The following is a 23,079-nucleotide window of genomic DNA, read 5'->3' as shown; positions in this document are numbered from 1 at the left end:
ATATATATATATATATATATATATATATATATCATATAGATATAATAATATAAAGAGACAGAGATAGAACCACTCACAGCCGCTATAGCCATTACCGATCGGTCAATTCGTCTCTCGGCTAACCGCCCTTGGACCCTTGGTCCTTTGCGCCTATTTCCCTCCAGGAATAGGTATTCCTATTGGTCTCAGTGGCTTCTATAAGCCACGGCCTCCTATGGCTAAAGCCATACTCACCATGAACCGGATCGTGCCCTTATGGATTTGATCCCAGATCCTGCCCTTCCGGCTTGGATCCTCGGTTCTCATTGGGAGATCCCTTTGTTTAGGACGTGTGTCCTTTGTCTCAGACAGAATGAGACTGAATAAGACTGCATGAATTTATCCCTGGACGTCCTCCCTTTATATAGAAAACCAAAAGGCATGTGCGAAGGAACACATTCCTTCAAGCATCCTTTCGGAACAGATCATGGCCATCTATTACAATAAACGGTCCAAATTGCACCTGTTGGATCTTGGAGGTTTCCAGATACATCTAGGAACGTCCAACAACATCTAGTCATGTCAAACCCAAGCCCAAACTGATAACCCAAGCCCATGGCCCGACCACAAGAGCCCACCGGCTCGTAGCCACCTTGGGTCGACCATATGGCCCGACCATAGTCCGAACCCGGCCCAACTGCCCGAGACCCGAACACTCAGTCCAGCTGAATTGAGCTGACTCCCAGCTGACCCAGCTGAGTGAGCTAGTAGCTCAGCTAGTTGAGCTGACATAACTTGGACCGAGCTAGACTCCACTGGATGTTCAGCTGATCGAGCTACCCGTCTACATCGTCCAGCTATTGTACAACTCTCCCAACTTGTTCTCTTCATCCTATTCAATCCGCCTAAGTCCTTTGATCCTTTTATTGGCATAGAATGAGATTTCCCATGATCCATTCTGATCATTTCACTCATCCCACCTTGTTCACGATCAATTCTCTTGATCTGAACAAAGGCAGTCTCATTTCTATCAAAATGTCTAGGCCCTATGTCAAGATCCCGGGACGGGGATGCGACAGATGAGATAACTTCTCAGTGGTCGTGGTCAGCAAAGACTTGGTCAGGGGAGTTGTGAACAGACTTGGCAGGTGAGTTGTGGTCAGGTAAGTTGTGGTCATGTGACTTGTGGTCAGGTAAGTTGTGGTCATGTGACTTGTGGCTAGAAGAGTTGTGGTTAGGCGAGTCGTGGTCAGCGGAGACTTGGTTAGGAGACTTGTGAACAGGTGAGCGCTGGTCAGTCGAGCCGTGGTCAAGAGATTTGTGGTCAGGAGATCTTCAGCTGGCGATATGAGAATCTATCAGTTGCAAAAAGTCTTTCGGGAAGACGATGTTCTCTACAAATTTTTAAACAAGATGCAAAGAGTTGAGGTTTAGATCGAGAAGATAAAGTAGACTTAAGTAGTTGATTTTGAAATCAGAATCTAACCTTCCATATCGGTGGCTGTCTGTGAAACGAATCGGCTAAGAAGAACATGCGGCGGAAGAGAACACTTAAAGTTGTCTGGAACAAAAATAGAGACACATAGACAGAGATTCGAGAACAATTTCTCTGACCTTCCATGTCGGAGTGTCTAGCCGCCCAAATTTGTAGATCTAGAAGATATTGACAAGGAGAGAGGTATTAGGGTTTGGTCTCGTTCGTGAGACTTGACTCTATTTAGGGATTTCAAAAAAAGAAGATAAGGTTATTTGTTTTAAAACAAAATATTTTATTTGGTTTAAAAAGGAACATCTGTTGTGGCTAATTAGAAAATTTAAGAAATACACAATTCTATTAGTTAGAAGTTAGGTTGGTAAATTCACTAAGAGAAAGTGTCTTCTAGGTTTAAAGTGTCTTTTTGTGTAATAAGGAACTTAGAATGTGTCTCCTATAGTAATTTTTTCTTCAAAATTAGCATAAATCATTCACTCTAAAATCCCAAATTTTTCTCATCCAAAACCAATTGATTTCACGATCTCTAAAACCGGTTCGGCTCCTTCTATTATAAAACTCACCATGAACTTCATCTTTCCTACCTTCTCTTGTGCAACTTTTTCTTCTATTCATGGATTCTAGGTAATTGCAGTTGTAGAGGTTTAGACACGTCTCCTTTTTTCCATCTCAATTCAATCTTCTATACATACTTTCACCCTAATATGTACGTGACCCTTTTTTGCAGGAAACATATCAAAACTTATACTTAAGTTTCCGTTCTATAAGAATCTAAGGAGAAAAGGTTGAACTTTTTCAGATATTCAACTTATAATGTTCAGGTGAGTTATGAAATTAAGTTTAAATTGTAATGTTGGTTGATCATATTTTCATCGCTTGGTTATATTTCTTTGGATACTAGCACTATACGCATGGATCTCAAACCATGTTCTAACAAGTAAAATTCATTTTGAATAGGAAAATACTTTCCACTGCTTGACAATTGATCCTTAATGCTTTGTCTACATCAGCCTTATGAAAAATAGAGCTTTAATTATGTTTAATTTTTAATATAAAACCATGTTATCCCTTATATATTAGAGGAGAAACATTGTAATAAATGCATTCACACTAAACTGGACACATGTCACGTGTAGAAGCATTGTAATAAATGCGTTCACACTAAAATGGACACATGTCACATGTAGAGAGTTTCTCAGCCAAACTCTACATAAATATGTTCACACTATGTACTTTACGTTTTTTAATATAAAACTCACATGCTTGACTCTTCTTTACGTTATTTTTACTGTTTATGAATAGAACTGGACAAATTATTCATAAATTTTGATTCGATTCGTTATCCTCGTTAATTCGAACCGAAAAATCCAGATATCTGTTACTCTACGAAGCAAATCAAATAATAAAATGCAATATCCGTAAAAAAAAAGCAAATCACAAATATCAATATTTATAGGAACGAATATCCAATTTGATCCGTTATACGCATATATATATATATACACATATATTTAAAGAATTATATATAAGTTATAAAAAAAGCCAAAAACATCAAACATTTTAACTGAACAAACCAAATAAATATTGATTTAAAATGATAGTTATATTTTAGGAGATTAAAAACCAAAAAACAACCTAAAACCGAACCGATATCCAGATTAAACAAATTAATGTCTCCTTATTAAAAAATAACGAAACTAATGATCACATTCCGCGCAAGGCGCGGGTTATTACCTAGTAACCTGATATATATGAAGTCATTATTAAATCCATTCTGGAAGTGTATTTAATTTTTTTATGTCAAAACAATATGCGATTAAAAACACACTTATAGGATAAATATGTTCGTGTTTATTAGGGTGTTCTGTTCCAACTTTAAATCTGAAAAGTACATAGTTGTATTGTATGTCTTATATTTAGGTGTGGTTTGTCATATTAGGAGGATTCCATCAGGAAGATTTGAGGAGCAATAGAGGAACAAGATACGTAAGCATGTATATCTCTTTACAATTTTTAATACCATTTTGGATCTTGCTATATGTTTTGGTTTTTGCTTAATCATCCTGAGTCATTATTAACTACAATGTGTTGATGTTCATGTTGTGATTGAGATAGCTTTTGTGTCTGTTCTGCAACTATATGTGTTCCTATGGTTCATCTTCACTAAAGCTGGATAGATAATATACCGTGAAAAAGGTAATGTTTCAAAGCCCATAAACGTCCAAAAAAAGGATATTTATTAGGGAGAATTTTTGTCATACTTAGAACATTGCTAACATATTTTCAGGAACTATGATAGCAGTTGAGCTCTTAAAGAATCATGTCCTTCTTCTAACATGGAGCTGCAAACAACCTTTGAAGGGAGTCCAAAATTTCCTAGATCAGATTTCTTCGGTCACTGTAAGTGTCAATTAAGAATATGCTTTGATGTGTCAACTAAGAACAGATTTCTTTCACAAAGCCATTTTGATTCGAGATTTTAATCGATGTTTGATGTCTCAGTCATATCTGGTGTATAATTTATCATTTATCTCAGATATATTTAAAAATTATAGCAGCATACTTAGGTAGTAAAGATCACATATTCTCAAACTAATGTGTAAAGTAGTTTAAATTACATGTTACATGCTGATTTTTTTTTTGGTCTTATTGTTGTGATTGGATTTGTACTTGTTTTTCTGACCTTTGATTTGTAAAATTGTTTACAGGGAGATTTTTAATGAAGCGCTAGATTGAATTACTGGAAACAAGAAGGAAAAGACATAAATTTCTCATAAACATGTTTGGAATTAGAGAAAATACGAGAAAATCCGGAGAGCAAGAAAAAAATGTAGTTAAGAAAGCTTCAAATTAATATTTGCCTTGAACAAAGTAATTTATATCAGTATTGAACTTACACCGATCTAAAGTAATATTTATTTTTATTTTGTTCTGCTACCTTTATACTATACATGTAAATGATGTGTGTAATATATAGTGTTTTTTTAACAGTTTATATATATAACTAAGCTTTTTTTTTCGCAATAAATTATTTCCGTGCGTAGCACGGGGCCTACACTTGTTAGCTTATAAAGAAACAGCAAAAGTTTTGAAGTCTTTGGCTTTGGCGCAAGCAAGAAAGCTCTCGCGAACGTCTCTCTCTCTGCAACAAGCAACAATGGAGATCATCAAGAAGGTGCGATTTCTTCAAAAATCTCTTAGTATCGTTTTAGAATATGGTTTCGCAAAATCGAGTTACTGGATTATGATTTTGAGAGCCGTGTCGGTGTAGATTCTGTTTTCGTTCGGCAAGAACCTTCGTCGTCATCTCTAATGAGATTTAGGGTTTCGAATTCTGGTTTTTGATTGGATTCTGATGGATAATCTTGGTTATTGCAGAATGATTTGAACCAACTCATGCCTAAGAAGCCAAAGGACTTTAAGTGGTTGATTGACGTCGGCGAAGCTGCGTGGGAGTATTTTACCAGGGAAAGGCAGACGCCGACGCCGCCGCCGCAGACAACTCCGCCGCCGCAGCCAACTCTGCCGAAAACTTCGCCGCCTACGCCGCCGATTCGTCTTTTCGATGGAACAGGGAAAGAGCGCTTGAAGATTCCACCGCACTTCCCAAGTACGTTTGTGTGATGAATCTCTGTTAATTGTTTACATCTCTGTTAATCAAAAAGTACATACAATAGGATGAGAGCTTGGTGAGGCAAGTGATGTTTGCTTTACTAAAAATTACAAACAAGAGGCAAGTGATGTTTAAACAGTATCAGTGAAATGGATATTGTCCACTAAAAGAGTGGTCTTGCCGTTGAAATATAGTAAAGCAAGTGATGTTTAAAGCCTGGTGAAGAGGGATCAGTAGGATGAGAGCTTGAAGGACCAGCATCTGACATGTTTACTGCAACAACAGTTACCAAACAGACTGCAGTTTCAATACAGAAGCTTTGCTTTTCTATCTTCTTGGTGCAACTATTACGACACAAGTAACAATATGAAAGCACACTGAACCAATTCCTTGTAGAAACCTTGAAGGGAGAGCCTCTTCCACTACAAGGTAACGTTTCCAATATGGTAGTGTTGATTATATTTGTGAGTAGCCTTTTTTTGTCTCACCATTATATGCTCTGACCACAAACTCTTCACTTCTCTGGCTGCGCATGGATATTTAACTAGTTCAAAGAGAAGTATAGCTTTTTGTCATTGAAACTGTAAATATATTCCACATTATATTCCTGATCCTCTGCAATAAAGTTTGACCCAACATAAGATATTTTTTTTTCAACTAGAAATGATAATGTACCGAGCCAACCACTCCGCTGTCTTTGCAAACACTTGTAACATCCTTAAGCCAGTTTCCTTGTCTTTTTGTAGTACCGCATAATGAGCGGCTTGCGGTCACTTACCATTTCCTGCAGAGGAAGAGAGAAATGCAAAAACTCTGAGTTCAGAAAGGGAATAATCGATCTCAAGAGCAGCTATAAAACAAGAAGGCTCAAAAGTACTAGCTTTTCAAGGAACTGCCCACTTTGAAAACATGTTGTGCGTCATGATTAAAGGCAGAATGCGGAATTTAAAACACTCAGTGATAGGTGACAGTGAAGCATACCGGATCCAGTATTGAATCAAAATGTCTTCGGACAGTAATATCAGCAACAGCCTGCAGTAACAACTGACAAGGAATGCTTGAAGGGAAGCCAAATGAAAACTATACAAGTTTTCATCCAAACATACTGCCCTTTAGCCTCTACCAACATTTAACCATTTCACCTCTCACCACAGGATCCATCCACATTGCATCTAAATCATCTGGTTCAACACAATCATTCCAGTACATGAAACTGTTGGCCATTCTTTCATTGATATACGACCTTTCCATTGGCATCTGTCAGAAATTATAAAACTCAATCCTGTAGAGAAGCAAGCGCAAACATAAGTTTATTAGAACATACTATCAATGTATAGAGTCTGGTTTAGTTTATTGGTATTATGATTTCATTTGGTTTACAAGATCAGTTCGGTTTAGTTTATTACTTGACTGATATTGTAAACCAAATGAAATCATAATGCCAATAAACTAAACCAGACTCTATACATTGATATAGAACACACATCGTTTACAGCATCCGTAAGCAACATGCTTGCCATATTCAAATCGAATTCCACATTAAACACGAAGACGAATCAACCCATCTCATGGGAAAAAAAAAAGCCTCAAATCGTAAAATGTATTTAGAAACTACAGTAGCATGTCATGTCAACAAACCTTGCCCAAGGCATAAGCGCGAAAGACTCTTTCGAGAACGTCGACGACAAGAGCAGAGAAAAGGAGATGAAGATTCAAATTGATCTTCGGGAAATTCTACTGAGAAGCCAGAACATTAAATCAACCACTACAGAGGAGACTGTGATGACGAACGAAACGTAGAAGAATGCCACCTGGCGGTCGAGCTGACGGAGCTGGAGCCAGCTCGACGTCGTTTAAAAATTAATAAAATTTAAGAACATTCTTTTAAATTTGCCACTAAAATTAATTTAATTATTTAAATTTAATTTTATGTAAAGTTTGCATGTTTTGTTAATAATCTATTGGTTTTATTTTATTGAAAACTATAATATTTTCTTATAGTAATTTTAAGTTTGTTTAAAAAATAAATTAAATTATAAGTTGACATTTTAAAAAATAACAGAAAAACTTAAATATATCAGTAATCAAATTTTAGAAAAACAAAATACAAAGAAATAGAATTCAAAAATTTATTTTATTGTTTTATTTTTGTTATTAATTTTTATTTCAACTTCAAACAAAAATAATTAACTAAAACATTCTAAAATTAATTAAAACCTGAAAAATTATCATTTGTGTTTTTCTAGAAACTAAAATTACAGTAACATCAAAAACTAAAACAAAATAAAATAAATATAATATTTTATTAATTTTTTAAAAAATAATCTAAAGCTAAAAACCAAAATCACCATTCGTGTTTTTTTTCAAAATCTAAAAACTACTACAAAATCAAAAACCAAAAAGTAAAAACCAAAACGTAAAAACCAAAATCCAAAAACTAAAAACTAAAAACCAAAAACTAAAATCTAAAAACCATTCAAACAATCATCACCTAAGTATAATATTGATTTTTTCTTTCCTTTTAGAACCGAAGAGGATTTCCTACTGACAATGTACAATGTTTTTGATTTGACTTTTTGCACCTGATTTTTTAAAATAAAATATATTGTGAAACATAAGACATGAATTAGCCGTAAAAAAAAAGACATGAATTAAGAATGTTCTGTTGGATATACCATATTTCCATTGTCTACGTTTTTGTAAAACAAAATTGTAACTCCAATCACACATCCATTCATATTTCCAATTTTGATTTTACACTTCCTATAAATTTCAATTACATTGTGATTGCATATAAAGTGTCTGAAAGAAAAGTAGTACATTGTGATTGATTATATAGTTTGTAATTTATGATTAGATAAATATTTTTTGAATCTGGTAAATGAATCATCAAAAGTGTGTATGTGAGATAGTATAGAGAATGGGCAAAGGAAGAGCGCCATGTTGTGACAAAACCAAAGTGAAGAGAGGACAATGGAGCTACGACGAAGACCTGAAACTCATCTCTTTCATTAACAAGTATGGTCATGAGAATTGGAGATCTCTCCCAGAACAAGCTGGTAATGTTTCTGATCATAAAGCCTTGGTCTTCCTTAAGCTTTTTGTAATCTTCTGGTTCTGTTTCTTCGTGTCTATATTATATATGCATGCAATTGCAATTGCAATGAAGGATTGTTGAGGTGTGACAAGAGACAAGAGTTGTCGCCTTCAATGGATTAATTACCTCAGACCTGATGTCAAACGTGGCAATTTCAGCGTAGAGGAAGAAGAAACCATCACTGAACTTCACCAGAGCATTGAAGCAAGTATGTGTTATTTTGTTAATGTCTTGTCTGGGCTCAAAGTTTTTGGATTCTTACTATGTTTTTTTGCATTTTTGGTTTCAGGTGGTCAAAGATTGCTTCTAAACTGCCAGGACGAACAGACAAAGTGATAAAGAAATGCGTGGTATACCCATCTCAAGAAAAGATTGATCTCATACACCAACCTTAATCCCGACGAGGAAGTGGCAACAAAAGGTTCTTTGAATAGAGAAGAGACCTTTAAAGAGTCATTTCTTAATGCTTCTATGTCTTTTGGTGGTTCCAACGTTTTAAGCATTTTACAAGGTTACAATGAATTTACGAGGATGTTATAAGAGGTAGACAAACCAGAGCTGCTGGAGATGCCTTTTGATGTAGATCCTGACATATGGAGTTTCGTTAATGGTTCAGATTCATTTCAACAACCTGAAAACAGTTTGACTCCAAGGGCTCATCAAGACTCTCAAGAAGATGAAGTTGATAAATGGTTCAACCACCTGGAAAGCGAACTCGGGTTATAGAAGAAAACAATAGCCAACAAAAACAGCATAGTGATGCTAACATAGAATCATCGTCATCATCAATCTTGGGGAGTTACAAGATCCTGATAAATCATTAATGAAGCCATAAAGGAACTCAAAGTACTGACTATCCTCAGTGAAGTCGATGTACGATAGAGATATATTCTTGGCACTTTTAGTAAAATAATAAGATCAGGTGGGTGCATGTAGTTGCAATAGAGAAGAAATGTAGATATGCATTAAAATTTTCAGGCAAAAGATTGCTTTGTGTTGAAACCAAGTAACCCTATCAGCTTGCAACCATCCAGAAATATACATTGATAAAGATTAATTGTTATTTTCTCGAAATTGATTCAGCAGCTAAGATTTTTAAATACAAACAAATAAAGAAGGCTTGAGTTCTTTTAAGAAGTTTTACTCTCAATTGTGTACCAAATCACATCCCACCAAGCAAGCAACACGTTGTGGGAGTTTTCTTGTAGAACAGAAGAAGAAGTTACCATAAAATGTTATCTGATCTACTCAGTGAGTCACGAGAAGATTTTTACTGAATCAGTACCAATAAGATTTTTATTTGGTAACCCTGCGTTTTCTGTTCTTTATGTGATAAATTGTTTCCGTAACTATGTGTTAACTGTTACAGTTACATGTTACCAATCTTATACGAAGATTATACAAAGGCCAGATGCAATGAGATTTCTGGTTTGATCACAATGAAGACTCTTCTGCAAGCAACCAAAAAGAACATTATGGTTATGAGTGTCGCAATTTTCTGTAAAGTAGTTTGTGTATATGGCAAAACTTTTATCGATATGATATGTTGTGTTTACCTATTAGGCTATTCACACAAGAGTAGGCCACCCTAAGTAGCCAATTACATGTTATACTTATCTACTTATAAGATACATGTATATCTATTTAATAGGATATGTGTATATCCGTATAATCCTGATATATTATTGAAAAATGTTTTGGGACTAGAAGGAACAGAGGTCTGACAATTCACGTTCAAGTCAAGCAAACACAAGGACGACAATATTTCTTCACTTCGTTGACGTAAAGAAAAGTAATGAACTTCAGAGCCAATTATATCTCTAATAATAATCATGAAAAAATTATATCTCTAATAATAATCATGAAAAAACAAGTATATATTTCATTGCATAGTAAAGCAAAAGTGGCAACAAATTTTCCACAAACCAATATTGAAAACATAAAACCTCTTACTTCAGTCACCCCCAGCTTGAGCTCGGTTCATGGCAGCCAGGTCCATCTTTCGTATTTCCTCTTTGGCGAAGGCAAAGGTCTTTTCCTCTGTAGCTTTCGCAAGAGCGAGAATCGGCTCATAGTAATTAATGCGAGCATCCATACACTTTTTCAGAACGGGAAGGTGTTCCTTACACTTAGCCATTCTTGGATTAGGCTCAAGACAGTCTACTAAAGACTTAAAAGAATCTTTGCAACCACCATCCTTCATGAAATCGGAAAACCTCTCAAATACTTGGTCGTCGTCGTCGTCCATCTCTGTGTCTCCTTCCTTGGTTTGATCTGTTGACAATTCTCCCTTGGTGGTGGGGAATAAGGCGTGGAGCCCGTTCCACCATACTTCTAGAGAAACTTGGGCCATATTTTCTCTTTGTCGGGATGGTCGTCCAGATTCTTCTCCTCTTTCAGTTTCAGTTCGTGGAGTTTCTCTAACGTGAACAGGTCGTATCTAGAATTTGACTCGGTGGATGACGTGATCCCCATTCTTTATCAGAGCAGCTGACGATTAGATTTAGAGAGGCTGAAAGAATGACAGAACAATGATTTATATACCCGTACAAACCCTAGCTAGTTTAAGTCGCCGACCTTTAACCTAGAAATTTAGGCTTTATCACGACAAAGAAAAAAATCACTAAGGGGAGATTTTGGAAAAGTTTTAGGATTTCATATTTGGTGGAATTTAGCTGAGATATTTGGATTTTGGACTTTGACCAAGATTTTGAGGAGAGATTTGGTAGAATTTTAAAGGGAAAATTGGAAAAAAAGGACATTCTCAACTTAGATTTGTCTCAATGGAATTTTTAGAAGATTATTTAGGAAAATAGGATTTTAATTTTTGTAAATACCATAATACCCTTAAAATAAACCAATTAATATAAATTATAATTATAACAATGATTTTCGTAATTGATTTAGTATTAAAAATAAAAAAAAAGGTAAAAAAAAGATACGGTTGAGGTAAAACCCGTAAAGTTGCCCTAATTTTTTTTTAATCTTCTTTTCTCTGCCGTAGCTCTTGACTTCATCCATGGCGATTTAGGGTTCTTGGAAAATCATTGTTCTTCATCGGTGTTTCGTCAGATGGTTCGTCTTTAATCTCGTTTTCGTCATCCTCCTCTTCGTTCTCACATACAAAAAAAACGAAATTGTAAGAGTTTCAACGGTTCATTAGGAAATCAAAGTGTTCTTAGATTAATAAGTTCTTGTGTTAAGACACTTAATAGTTTTAAGTGCGTTTGAATCTTGAATTATAATCATCGCAGGAGCCGAGAGTTCCTCTGGCAAGGACACACTGCTCACGCCACAAAAGAAGACGCAGATAAAGAGGTAACACTAGTTTTTTCCTTCGTGATCTAAACCTTAAGCACTTCTATACTTGAAAAACATGTTAATTTCTGTGCTTAATTTTTTTAGGTTTTTGAGGCTTTGGACCATTACCGTCATATTTATGAAGAGTATTTTGCAGTCCCAGTTGTAAAAGGTATGTAGAGTGAGAAGAAGTTTGCAGGTGCATGTTATACCACAAGCGTAGAGGTAAAAATTACATTTAAAAACTTGGACTGATGTATTAAGAAGTTGTCACGTAATCTCTTTATTTATAAATCAGTAAATGCGATTATGTTTTAGGCTTTCATACCAGAAACTGGTTGTGGTATACAAGGTGCAAAGATGTTTGACATCACATTCACAAATAAAGAAGGAAAAAATAAAAGATGTGGCGGAATTCTTGGGCTTATAGTGCCAGAACGGTAAGAAGATCTTGAATCCTTTTTTAGTTTTGTATAAAACTATAAAAGTATTTGTGCTTGCTCATATGGAACTTACTATTGAAGTTTCTAACATTTTTTTTGAAGATTGGAGTGATGATATTGACTTATGGAGATGACAAAGGATTGGTGAATCCCCCTAACGTTGCACCAATCCAAGTCAGACTCAGTGAGGAAGGAAATGGTCTTGATGTCTGTGATAGCTAACCAAGATTGAGCTTAACCGAAGTCTGTGATAGCTTTGATGCAAGGGTCTTGATGTGATCAAGCAAGCTCAATCTGGAACATAAAGACAGCTATGAAATTTAAATCTGGCGTTTTGCAGCAGCTTGATTACACTCTTGTTCAGTGCCAAGCTTTTGTTTTTACTCCTACCATGTAGTGTTAGCTCATTGCAGCTTTGATTCACTTTTTTTTCCATAGCATATTGTTTATGTTGTTTGCATGAAGTTGATCTTGAATGTTTGTCTTGCTTTTCTTGTTGGCATGAAGTTGTTTGACGTCTTCACACAATACATAAATTTCATAAATAATACGATACATGACATACATTATATTTCAAGAAACAGAAACAAACAAGAAAATGGTAAAACTGGACAATAAAGGTAAGCAAGTGGCAACATTTAGTAGTCATCACTTACATAAACTCTCACCGTTAATTTTGTAGCGTAAAGAGGTATACAATCTCGGTATTTATGGTAAGAGAATGATATAATAAACAAGACAAAATAACATAGATTAAAACATTGTTGTATTGATAGAGAGAAAAGGTGACTTTGTGGATGAAGAAGAGAGAAACACAAACGAAGAGAAAAAGATCGTGGGAGGAGGAGGAGGAGAAGAACGTGGAGAAAATATTCTCAAATACATTTTGAGAGATTTAGGGTAGATTTAGTTTAGCTTTAGGAAACTTCTTTAACCGAATATGGAAGTTTCCATATTTTCACGATTTGCCTAGAATATGTACATTACCTAAGCAGAACACCGTATAGTAGGTGAGAAATGTATTCTTCCTTTAGGCTTCATATAAGGTAAAAGTCAGAACAAATTATGTCATCACGTAATATAACTAACTAATATCATTGAGTTGTGGCTATATATCGTTATCGAGCTGTAGGGATACCGAAGACATCTTTCTTGATTATAACGTAACCGATTCTATCTTTGCTAGAATATACAAGAAATATTAGTTTACGGTATATACCCTTAATATATCTATGTTTAAAACTTAGAATCGGACATATAACCTAGGTAGATTACCAGAATGAGTATTCTAACTGTAGTTAGAAGATAAAATAAAATATGATTCCAATTTTTTTTTAAGTTTAAACATATATATTCTCATACTTATGTTTCCAACAGTTTTCATATTTTTTTACATTTTTAAAATTCAATTTACTATTTTTCCCATTAAGAAAGGGTAAAACATGTCCAGAATTGCCAAAAGTATGAGAAGTTTTATTGTGACAAACAAAAGTTCAAAACATCCCATTTTTCCAATTCTCCCAATTTTAAAATACAAACAAAATTAGATCTTGTAATATCTTTTTAAAAAATATTCCAAAACAGTGTAATCTCTTTCAAACTTCTCATACATATATAACCATTAGAAGAAACATGTCCTTTCCAAAAAATTGTAAAAAGTATTGAACAAAGAAGGGTGGTAAATAGGATATGTGTATATCCATGTAAATCCTGACACTGTACCTTTCTTGAAAAAAGGTTGGGACTAGAAGGAACCATAAACAAGACAATATTTCTTCACTTCGTCGACATAAAGAAAAGTAATCTAACTTCAAAGCAAATTATATCTTCCAATATTAACCATGAAAAAAAACAAAAAAACAAGTATTATTTCATTCCTTAGTAAAGCAAAAGAGGCAACAAATTTTCCACAAGCCAATATTGAAAACCTCTTAGTCATTTCCGGCTTGCTCGCTGGCGGCCAGCTCTTCTGCAATGCGAAGGCCTTTTCCTCTTTAGCTTTCGCAAGAGCGAGAATCGGCTCATAGTAACTAATGCGAGCATCCATTCACTTCTTCAGAATCGGCAAGTGTGTTCCTTACACTTACCCATACTTTAAGTGTCCTCAAGACAGTCTACCAGAGCACTAAAAGACTCTTTGCAACCACCTTCTTTCATGAAATCTGAAAACCTCTCAAATACTTGGTCGTCCTCGTCCATCTCTGTGCCTCCTTCCTTTGGAGGATCTATTGACAATTCTCCCTTGGTGGGGAATAAGGCGTGGATCCCGTTCCACCACACTTCTTGAGAAGCTTCGGATATTGCTTGTATTCCAACTCTCTTTTTCTCCGGCATGTCCTCCAATTTCTCCTCTTTCAGTTGGTGGAGTTTCTCTAACGTGAACAGGTGGTATCTAGAATTGGGCTCGGTGGATGACGTGATCTTACAAAACAATCATTTATATACCCGTACATATCTGGTTTTCGCAGCTGACTATATTATTATTAACCATGAATTAATAAATTAATTAATTTTATTATATAATAATATATTAGCTATTGAAAAGTATAAAAATATATTTTATGTTTTAAAACACATTTTAAAAACATATTTGTCTTTATTTTTATTTTCGTTTGACAAACAAAATATAAAAATAAAGATTAGACTAATTTAACAATTTTTCTAACCAGTTAAGACTTATGAAATATGATAAAAAAAATATCAAGACTTAAACTTTATAAGTATTTAAATTAAATATGAATGATAAAATTAAACTTTAAATTTAAATAGATTGTCAATAACAAAAATAAGCTAATACCAAAAACTACTTATACTAACTTTGTTTTTTTCCATAGTAAAAAAATTATAAATAAAATACTTTAATCGGTATTATATATAATAAAAAAAATCAGAAAATTTAATCAGAATTTTCAAAAATTACCATCAAAATTTTCTGGGCTAGAAGATTTCTGCCTTTAATGGGCCTATGGATAAAAGATGATCAAAGATCAAAGAGAACCCGATAAAGGAAGACTAACCAATCAAAGTCCGGATCAGGTGTCGGAACACTGATCAGAAGCAGCATCGTTAATAACAACGCTCGAGAGAAAGTTGCCAGCTTTGGTTCCCGGTGAGAATCTGACAGAAAGTTGGCGGCTTTAAAACTGAACAACTGTTTTGCTCTGCACTTATATGGCTTCGACCCTTCTGTCAAGAACTTTATTGGTAGCTGGTCGCTGCGTGATTAATCCTTCTCTATCTTCTACTCTCCCGCAGAAGTCTCGTGGTTTCGCAACAATTCTGAATGTAAGTTCTAATCAATTCAATTTGAGATTCTCTCCTTTATTGTTTGAGATGAATCTTTTGTAACGATGGTAATTTCAGAAGAGAGCATTCAGCTCACAGTTACGCTCTGCCTATTCAGCTCCCTACGTTGGTCGAGTTATGGCTTCTTCTATTGGAGTTGGACCAAAAGCTGGTTACGCGACATCATCCATGTCTACCAAAGAACCAGTTGTTTCTGTTGATTGGCTCCACTCTAATCTCAGAGAGGCTGATATAAAGGTAAACAGCTATTTTTTGATGTAATGGATTTTTATGATTGTAATTTTCACACTTCTTCAAGACTTTTGTCGTCTCCAATGATTATTAATCTTATTGTAACATGTTTCTTTGTCTGGTCAGGTGTTGGATGCCTCATGGTACATGCCACATGAGCAAAGAAACCCAATCCAAGAGTATCAAGTAAGGACTATGTACATTTTGTTAGATAACTAAATAAATAAAAGCTTTTAAGCCTTTGATCTTGATGAGCGCTATGAAACTTAAGACAGGCTTTATGTTGATTTTCTTGTATGTTGCCTTCTTGTACAGGTTGCTCATATTCCAGGTGCTCTCTTCTTTGATTTGGATGGAATATCAGATAGAAGAACTAATGTAAGCTATCACGGTCTTTTTTTCCCCTTAGAGACGATGTTATCATGTTGTTTATTTCTAACTTGTTGACCATCACCATTATGATTCATGTCCGAGTGAAACCTTAACAGAAAGTATACCCTTGATTGCAGATACTAAAGTGGAAAATATTGTCAACTTAATTTTGATTGTGAATGTCTTTTTTCTTTACAACTTTCCTATTAAAACCTTTTGGTATTGCTTCTATGCGTCTTATGAATGCACAACTAACCACCAATACTTTTTTGTATATTATATGAATCACATGTGACAGTTACCACACATGCTACCGTCTGAGGAAGCTTTTGCTGCTGCTTGTTCTGCTCTTGGAATCGAGAACAAAGATGGAGTGGTTGTGTATGATGGAAAGGGCATCTTTAGCGCAGCTCGGGTTTGGTGGTGGGTTACAGATCTCATGTCCCTAAGCTTTTTGCCTTCGCTAAATACTTTTTATTTTTGGAGGTGTTATCAAATCTGATGAACCCTTGTTTTTTTATCAAAACAGGATGTTTAGAGTCTTTGGACATGAAAATGTATGGGTACTTGATGGAGGCTTACCGAAATGGCGTGCTTCAGGCTATGACGTTGAATCTAGTGCTACAAGTGATGCCATTTTGAAAGCCAATGCAGCAAGTGAGGTTGTAGAGAAAATTTATAAAGGACAATCAGTAAGTTTGTTCATTCATATAAATGCTTTTTGCCAATGTAAATTGCAGTTTCAGTCTGTTTACTGTTACTTATGGTTTATACACATCTTTGCTGCTTGCGCAGATTAGTCCAGTAACTTTCAAGACGAAGTTCCAGCCGCATCTTGTATGGACACTTGATCAGGTTAGTGTTTCCTAAACTTCAAGATTGGTTCCATGATCACTCTTTTTGTTGCTCAAAATCAAATCTTTAGTGAAATTGAAGCAGACTAGCAAACTAGTGTGCATATTCAAAGTTGTAACACTTGTTATAACTCAAGTGTATAGATAGATTAGATGTTTATGGATAGTTTTCTTGAAAAGCTATTTTTAATTGACAGGTCAAGGAAAATATGGAGAATAAGACTTATCAGCACATAGATGCACGTGCAAAAGCTAGGTATGCTTCCAAAAAAGTTGTTTATTGTGGAATAAAATTGCATTTCTAATGTAAACTTTACTATTTAACAGATTTGATGGTACTGCTCCAGAACCTCGCAAAGGAATACCTAGCGGTCATATACCCCGTAGCAAGTGTGTCCCTTTTCCCCAGGTAAGCCACTGTAAAAATTGGAGAGCTTACAGTTATTATTTTTGCGCTTTGACAACAGAAAATGTGATAATATGTTCGTATGCAGATGTTTGATTCTTCTCAAATACTGTTACCAGCTGAGGAGCTTAAGAAACGGTTTGAAGAAGAAGGTAAACTAAAATTCATCTTGTTAACACACATTCTCCAAAATAGTTTTTTTTTTTCCCAAGCGATCACCATTTAGTTTCTTTGCAGACATTTCCATGGACAGTCCAATCATGGCCTCATGTGGAACCGGTGTAACAGCTTGTATTTTGGCATTGGTAACTTTTCTGTATGCTTGCTTATAGAGAATTCAGTCAATTTTTTTTGTGACCTTACGGTAAAAAAAAAACAGAGAGACTGATTTCTCTTACTGGTCAGGGACTTCATCGTCTGGGAAAAACTGATGTGCCAATCTATGATGGATCTTGGACTGAATGGGCAATGGAACCAAACATGCCCATGGTGGGTTCATCAGCATGAGAGAGTCCGATGAAAAAAGCTACAAGGTCATAGACTTGGATTGGAACCTGTCCATTTTCTTTCTGCATTATGATTCTGGAGTTTTAATTACCTTTGTGGAGATTGTTAAATATTCGAAGTCCTTACGGAAAACCAGCAAATAGTTTCTATTCTCAAACACAGATCATGTTAAATTCCAAACAAGATCGTAAAATAGATGACCGCCTCCGGAGCGGGAGATTGTGGGTTCGAATTCCACCGTGGTAGACTTTTCGTTTCTTAACATTATGCTTTTTCTTTTAACTCATCTTTATCACTTTGCCCTTAATCTTTTGCAGGTTAGAACACTAACCATATCATACAAAGGTAATGGTGATGCATATGGCACACACACCTGTACTTTCAATGTTACAAATTCATTTGTGAACAATGTTTTTTTTTGTTGATAGATAAAATTTTACATTTAGTAACAAGTAAAGAAAAGAAAAAAATCTTATAAATATGATCCTCGTTGTTGCTAGAAATATTCAAAATCGATGTAATCAGGATCACTCCCAGCCCGTGTAGCTTTATCACACACCTTCTTCTCCTTCCCTCCGTCTGCGACCGCCGCCGCCAACACCGGCAAAAACTCCTTCTCCTTCTCCTTCTCCTTCCTCTCGTAACACGAAAAATCCACCGGCTCCGGCACATGCGGCGGGGTCTGTCCCCGGATCAACGCCCAGTTCACACCTTCAAAGAAGGGATGCTGCTTGATCTCCGTCGCGCCTCTCTTATACGCGATCCTCTTCTGTGGCTCTTTCACCAGCAAACCTTTGATCAAATCCTTCGCCGTGGAACTCACCTGAGAATGCTCCGGGAACCTCAGCGGCTGCCCTATCACGTTATAAAGCGTCGCTTTGTTTCCCTGCCCTTTAAACGGCGTCGCTCCGTGGAGAAGCTCGTAGATAAAGATCCCGAACGTCCACCAGTCCACGGCGCTCCCGTGGCCTTCGTTGCGTATAATCTCCGGCGCTAAGTACTCGTGAGTCCCGACGAAAGACATTGACTTCACGTTCGCGGGCTCTGCCATGAGTTCCGGTAGTGATCCCTCGCCGATGTCGGATTTTGACTTTCGGTTCTTCTTGGAGGAGTGGAGGATTCGCGGGAAGAAGGTTGATGGTTGGTAGCATCCTTGGACCGCCGCGTCGTCGTTGATGATTCCGGTGGTGGTTTTGCTGCTGCTGACGTGGACGGAGGGAGATTTGACGAGTGTTGGGTTGACTGAGCAACGGAGAGATAAGTCGAAGTCGGAGAGCATGATGTGACCGTCGTCTCGAACCAGAACGTTCTCTGGCTTTAAATCACGGTAAACGATTCCGAGCATGTGTAAGTATTCTAACGCTAGTAGCACTTCTGATGCAAAGAACCTGTTAAGCAACAAAACAGAACACATGTGTTTTAATATACTACTCCCAAAAATAGTAGTTTTGGAATTTTTATTTGTATCACAAAATAATAGTTTGTGTTTTCAATATAAATATATATATAAACAATTAAAACATATAATGTATCTGTCAATGTTCAAGAAATTACTAGGCGAAAAAAATAGTAGTTTTGGAACTTTTATTTGTATCACAAAATAATAGTTTTGTGTTTTCAATATAAATTTATAAACAATTAAAACATATCATGTATCTGTCAATGTTCAAGAAATTACTAGGCAATTAAGCTTTTTATAAATTATTAGCGCCTAGGCATGTTTAGAAAAATCGTTTTGTTTATGATCAATTTGCTGCCTAAACGGGTGCTTTGGTGATGTCTATACCAATTTTTAGAATATACAAGTCTATACTAACCTTGCAGCTTCTTCTGTGAAACATTTATTAGGTTGCTTCTGTCTCAAGGAATAAAGATTGCCTCCGCTACAAAACTCCATGACCAAGCAATAGAACTTATCAGTCTCGAAGTGAGAGTAAAGAGTAGGCAAGAAAGGATGATCAAGCTGAGACAAGATCTCTCTCTCCGTCTGAGCTCTCAACAGCTTGTTCCTGCTCACAAGAGAAGCCCTATCCATCACTTTCATCGCGTAGTACGTCGTCTTGTGTGCTCCTTTGAGCTCAACGAGATAAACACTTCCTATATCTCCGTAACCTAGCCGTTTCAGAACGCGGAAATCGCTGATTCCGAGCTTGACTCCTCTCGCTTTCAGATAGTTCACCGCGTCCCACCTGATATCTCCTCCCGTGTGAGGCTTGTTGGATGATGTGCTTTCCATGCTGTTGCTTCGTGAGCTCATGGTACTGTGTACGAGTCGGGTATTAAGATTGATGGTGAGAGACGACTCTGTTTTTATTAGATATCCCTCAACCTTCTTTGTCTTTTGATCAAATTGTTTCTCCATATCTTTGCTAGATTGTTGTTGAGATGTTGAGGCCGAGTCACGATGGAGACTCTTCTGCAAGTAACGGAAAAAGAACATTAGGGTTATGAGTTTCACAACTTTCTGTAAAGCAGTTTGTGTATATGACACAACTTTATAGTCTTTATTATTGACATGATATTTTGTGTTTATCTCTTCACACAAGATCACCCTGAGTAGCCAAACTTATCTATACATGTATATCTAATAGGATATGTGTATATCCGTATAACTTCTGATCTTTTCTTCAAGGATGATATGATTGAGAGATGATTACCTTCGGCGAGACAGCCTTGCTTCCGGGCTTTAGTAACATCGTCGACCAGGTAAGTTAGATCAAAGAGTTTCCTGGCGTCTATGATAGGAAACTGAAAACTTTTTGTCTTTAAACTTAAAGCATCAATGTTCATGACTTTTTGCTTTATCATATAGTTTCCGACATTACTTGTTGTCACGAATATACCAAAAGCTTCATTGTCAACGATGATTGGTGAGCACGTCGTGAATTTAAAAAAGAGTACTGATAATCTACCTTCTTTGTAGACGAATGAAACAAGTTGAAATAAAGAAAAAATAGATTCTGTTAAAAGCCCATTAAAACCAGAATTTGATCCGAGACTAGTGAATGGTGGCCTAAATATTTGGGCTATTTAACTAAATCCCTTTAAACGTCTGGCGTCAACCTCTGAGCAGAAGAGTAATAGTGCGCCTCAAGCTCTTTAAGACTCGCTGATGCATCATCGCCTATTCTAGCCAACAGTCGATTTGTCTTCTCAGCCTCTTGATCAAACTCTGCGATCCTTTGCTCGACATGGTCGTTAAGTGATGCAAATCCAGAGAAGATCGCTGTTTGCTTCAGCTCCGATACGAGCTTCAAAATAGAATCAGCTGCTTGAACCTGCCATCATCATTATTATTAATGAAATAACTCAGTTAAAACAAACTCAATGAGTGTATATATAAGCTAGCAAAACAAAGTAGACAATAGATATATTTCAATATCAGTGAGAGCTACGTAAGTTTCAATAATCCATTAACACAATAAGCGCATCAGATTCAAGATTCTGCCCTAAACCCTAATAATGGTGGCATCTTCAAGCAGCTCTAATCAGCAATTAATTACCATTTTAGAAGCTCGCATCTCCATCATGTATGCTTCTTGCGAGTTCTTCACCGGAAGATCGCTCACCTACCCGAAAAAACCAAACATGTTCCAACTCAATTAACATCCGAGGAAAAAGACGAAAACTTTGGCCAATACAACGGTGGTCTATTCTATGTATTTGAGAATGATCTAAAGTCTGTAAATCGGGAGGAATATCACTTACCCTCGCGACATTGACGATTTGGGTGAAGTTATCGACGACAGATGTGATGTCAGTCTCTACTCTCTGTAATAACGCCTTTTGCTTCTGTAATGCTGCTGCGGCTGCTGCGGCCGTTGGTCCGGCTCCTTCACCGGATCCGGACATACCGCCACCCGCACCACCGGCTTTGTTCTTCATCATCATCACTCTGGTCCTTGCGGAGAACCGGAGAAAAGTTTGCTACGGACGGAGGATTAAAGTGAAGATTATGATCGTGAAAGTATATATAGTGGGCCTAAACTATTAAATGATTCTTGGGCCTGAACTACTGAAATTATTACTAGATTTTGTAAAGGGTTTTCGAAAGATTGACCCAGAAAAACATAAAACTAACCCATATTTTTTTTGGATTAATCATTTGTCCTATTCACCCAAAATATCATCAATTTTTTTTTTCTTCCGAAAATGACATTTTTACTCTCTCACTTCATCATCTTCAAGTAATTACAAGATTGCCATTGTCATCAATACCCCAACCACCATGAACAACCAATTTGAAGCTCTTAATGCACCTAAAATCGATTTACACTCTCTCTTTCTCACTTGTTATGAACTAAAGCCAACATTTCTTTCACTTTGCCTCCATATTCATCCAAAAAACTCAAGCTTTTGATTCAAATTTTTTTATGGTTGATAGAGCCATTCAAGCATACTATTCTTGGTGGGTTACTTTCGTTTGAGATTTTGGGTAGTTGGAGAAGACTCTGTGTGCTAAGGAAGTCATCTCACTAGTTTAAGGTATGAAATTGAATTTTTTTCCAAATCTGTTCGTGTAGAAGACTTACCCGTAAGTAGTCTGGCTGTAGAAGACTTACGGGTAAGTCTTCTGGTCAAACGGACGACTTACTTTTAAGTCGTCATCTTTGTTTGTTAAAAAAATATTTAGAGAATACCCTAGACGACTTACTGATAAGTCGTCTAGGATAAACAGGTTAGTTTTGCATTTGACCGAATTGTGTCAGATATTTGACTTTCCCTGGACGACTTACCAGTAAGTCGTCTTCGGGAAGACAAAAATTTCAATATTTTATTAAAGCTGGACAACTTATCTGTAAATCGTCTCAGGTTACTTTTGCAATTGGAAAATAAAACGTAAATATTTAACTTTTCCCAGACGACTTACGCGGAAGTCGTCAAGTAAGACAACTTACTTGAAAGTCGTTCAGGATAAGCAAAGTTGTCCAGATTTATTTCCTAGATTATGGTCAAACCTTGCTTATCTCGGACGACTTTCTCGTACGTCGTCTGTCTGGACGACTTTCAAGTAAGTCGTCTAGGTAAAGTTAAATATTTAAGTTTCTTTCAGGAATTTCGAACTAACCTGAGAAGACTTACAAATAAGTCGTCTAGCTTTAATAAAATATTGAAATTTTTGTTTTCCCGGAGACTGACACAATTCGGTCAAATGCAAAACTAACTCGTTTATCTTAGATGACTTACCAGTAAGTCGTCTAGAGTTTTTTTAACAAACAAAGCTGGATGACTTACTTGTAAGTCGTCCTATTTAAATTTCAATTGCAAAAATGACCTGTTTGGACGACTTACTGGTAAGTCTTCCAGACGACTTACTGGTATGTCGTCTGCGTCAATGTTTAGTAAACTTTCATTTTCTCTATGTTTACTAATGTGTTTTATTTTGAATTTTTGTAGATGATGCGTCAGTTACATGTAGATTATGGAGAATGGTTGTTGAAAGATTGCCGTTGGGATTTTGTGGTTGATAATGTCAAAG

The 23,079-nt window shown here is 36.2% G+C and overlaps 5 protein-coding genes and 1 pseudogene across 6 annotated transcripts; 3 read left to right on the top strand and 3 right to left on the bottom strand.

The window, feature by feature from the left end:
• The first annotated feature begins 3,753 nt into the window (after nt 1–3,753).
• On the top strand, nt 3,754–5,095 carry LOC106344414. The gene is made up of 2 exons (XM_013783800.1): nt 3,754–3,871; nt 4,850–5,095. The coding sequence occupies exons 1-2, from the start codon at nt 3,764–3,766 to the stop codon at nt 5,093–5,095; spliced, it is 354 nt and encodes a 117-aa protein (XP_013639254.1). The 5' UTR covers nt 3,754–3,763.
• A 2,909-nt stretch (nt 5,096–8,004) lies between these two features.
• LOC106294295 lies at nt 8,005–9,005 on the top strand (annotated as a pseudogene).
• Nucleotides 9,006–10,135: 1,130 nt separating this feature from the next.
• Nucleotides 10,136–10,534, bottom strand: LOC106344413. Its single transcript, XM_013783799.1, has one exon. The coding sequence runs from the start codon at nt 10,532–10,534 to the stop codon at nt 10,136–10,138; it is 399 nt and encodes a 132-aa protein (XP_013639253.1).
• Nucleotides 10,535–14,914: 4,380 nt separating this feature from the next.
• On the top strand, nt 14,915–17,835 carry LOC106295453 (thiosulfate/3-mercaptopyruvate sulfurtransferase 2). 2 transcript variants are annotated; one of them, XM_013731357.1, is made up of 12 exons: nt 14,915–15,209; nt 15,288–15,467; nt 15,588–15,647; nt 15,777–15,839; nt 16,132–16,256; nt 16,363–16,525; nt 16,629–16,688; nt 16,885–16,943; nt 17,015–17,096; nt 17,182–17,245; nt 17,331–17,398; nt 17,499–17,835. In XM_013731357.1, exons 1-12 carry the CDS (start codon nt 15,096–15,098, stop codon nt 17,598–17,600), a joined length of 1,140 nt encoding a protein of 379 aa, XP_013586811.1. In that variant the 5' UTR covers nt 14,915–15,095; the 3' UTR covers nt 17,601–17,835. The 2 variants fall into 2 exon arrangements, with proteins under 2 accessions (XP_013586811.1, XP_013586812.1); XM_013731358.1 differs by lacking the exons at nt 14,915–15,209; nt 15,288–15,467 and having other exon boundaries at nt 15,595–15,647; nt 16,132–16,260.
• A 216-nt stretch (nt 17,836–18,051) lies between these two features.
• LOC106295452 (serine/threonine-protein kinase RHS3) lies at nt 18,052–20,382 on the bottom strand. The gene is made up of 3 exons (XM_013731356.1): nt 20,258–20,382; nt 19,418–20,016; nt 18,052–18,988 (listed from the first exon to the last, which is right to left on the bottom strand). The coding sequence occupies exons 1-3, from the start codon at nt 20,294–20,296 to the stop codon at nt 18,097–18,099; spliced, it is 1,530 nt and encodes a 509-aa protein (XP_013586810.1). The 5' UTR covers nt 20,297–20,382; the 3' UTR covers nt 18,052–18,096.
• Nucleotides 20,383–20,482: 100 nt separating this feature from the next.
• LOC106295454 (mediator of RNA polymerase II transcription subunit 22b) lies at nt 20,483–21,527 on the bottom strand. Its single transcript, XM_013731359.1, has 3 exons — nt 21,309–21,527; nt 21,104–21,169; nt 20,483–20,878 (listed from the first exon to the last, which is right to left on the bottom strand). The coding sequence occupies exons 1-3, from the start codon at nt 21,489–21,491 to the stop codon at nt 20,645–20,647; spliced, it is 483 nt and encodes a 160-aa protein (XP_013586813.1). The 5' UTR covers nt 21,492–21,527; the 3' UTR covers nt 20,483–20,644.
• Nucleotides 21,528–23,079: the final 1,552 nt, after the last annotated feature.

Source organism: Brassica oleracea, chromosome C5 (assembly GCF_000695525.1).
Source record: "Brassica oleracea var. oleracea cultivar TO1000 chromosome C5, BOL, whole genome shotgun sequence".
Classification (NCBI taxonomy): Eukaryota; Viridiplantae; Streptophyta; class Magnoliopsida; order Brassicales; family Brassicaceae; genus Brassica; species Brassica oleracea.
Note: the sequence above shows the minus strand (reverse complement) of the source record. Positions and strands in the feature narration are given on the sequence as shown.

Coding starts and splice junctions, on each gene's coding strand:
- LOC106344414 (XM_013783800.1), top strand. CDS start 3,764: ATGATAGCAGTTGAGCTCTTAAAGAATCATGTCCTTCTTCTAACATGG. Junction 3,872..4,849: donor ATCAGATTTCTTCGGTCACT/GTAAGTGTCAAT, acceptor TGGTTATTGCAG/AATGATTTGAACCAACTCAT.
- LOC106344413 (XM_013783799.1), bottom strand. CDS start 10,534: ATGGCCCAAGTTTCTCTAGAAGTATGGTGGAACGGGCTCCACGCCTTA.
- LOC106295453 (XM_013731357.1), top strand. CDS start 15,096: ATGGCTTCGACCCTTCTGTCAAGAACTTTATTGGTAGCTGGTCGCTGC. Junction 16,257..16,362: donor AGCGCAGCTCGGGTTTGGTG/GTGGGTTACAGA, acceptor TTATCAAAACAG/GATGTTTAGAGTCTTTGGAC. Junction 16,689..16,884: donor TTGTATGGACACTTGATCAG/GTTAGTGTTTCC, acceptor TTTAATTGACAG/GTCAAGGAAAATATGGAGAA.
- LOC106295452 (XM_013731356.1), bottom strand. CDS start 20,296: ATGTTACTAAAGCCCGGAAGCAAGGCTGTCTCGCCGAAG. Junction 20,017..20,257: donor GCAAGGCTGTCTCGCCGAAG/GTAATCATCTCT, acceptor CGTTACTTGCAG/AAGAGTCTCCATCGTGACTC. Junction 18,989..19,417: donor TTCACAGAAGAAGCTGCAAG/GTTAGTATAGAC, acceptor GTTGCTTAACAG/GTTCTTTGCATCAGAAGTGC.
- LOC106295454 (XM_013731359.1), bottom strand. CDS start 21,491: ATGATGATGAAGAACAAAGCCGGTGGTGCGGGTGGCGGTATGTCCGGA. Junction 21,170..21,308: donor AAATCGTCAATGTCGCGAGG/GTAAGTGATATT, acceptor TTTTTCGGGTAG/GTGAGCGATCTTCCGGTGAA. Junction 20,879..21,103: donor AGATGCGAGCTTCTAAAATG/GTAATTAATTGC, acceptor TGATGATGGCAG/GTTCAAGCAGCTGATTCTAT.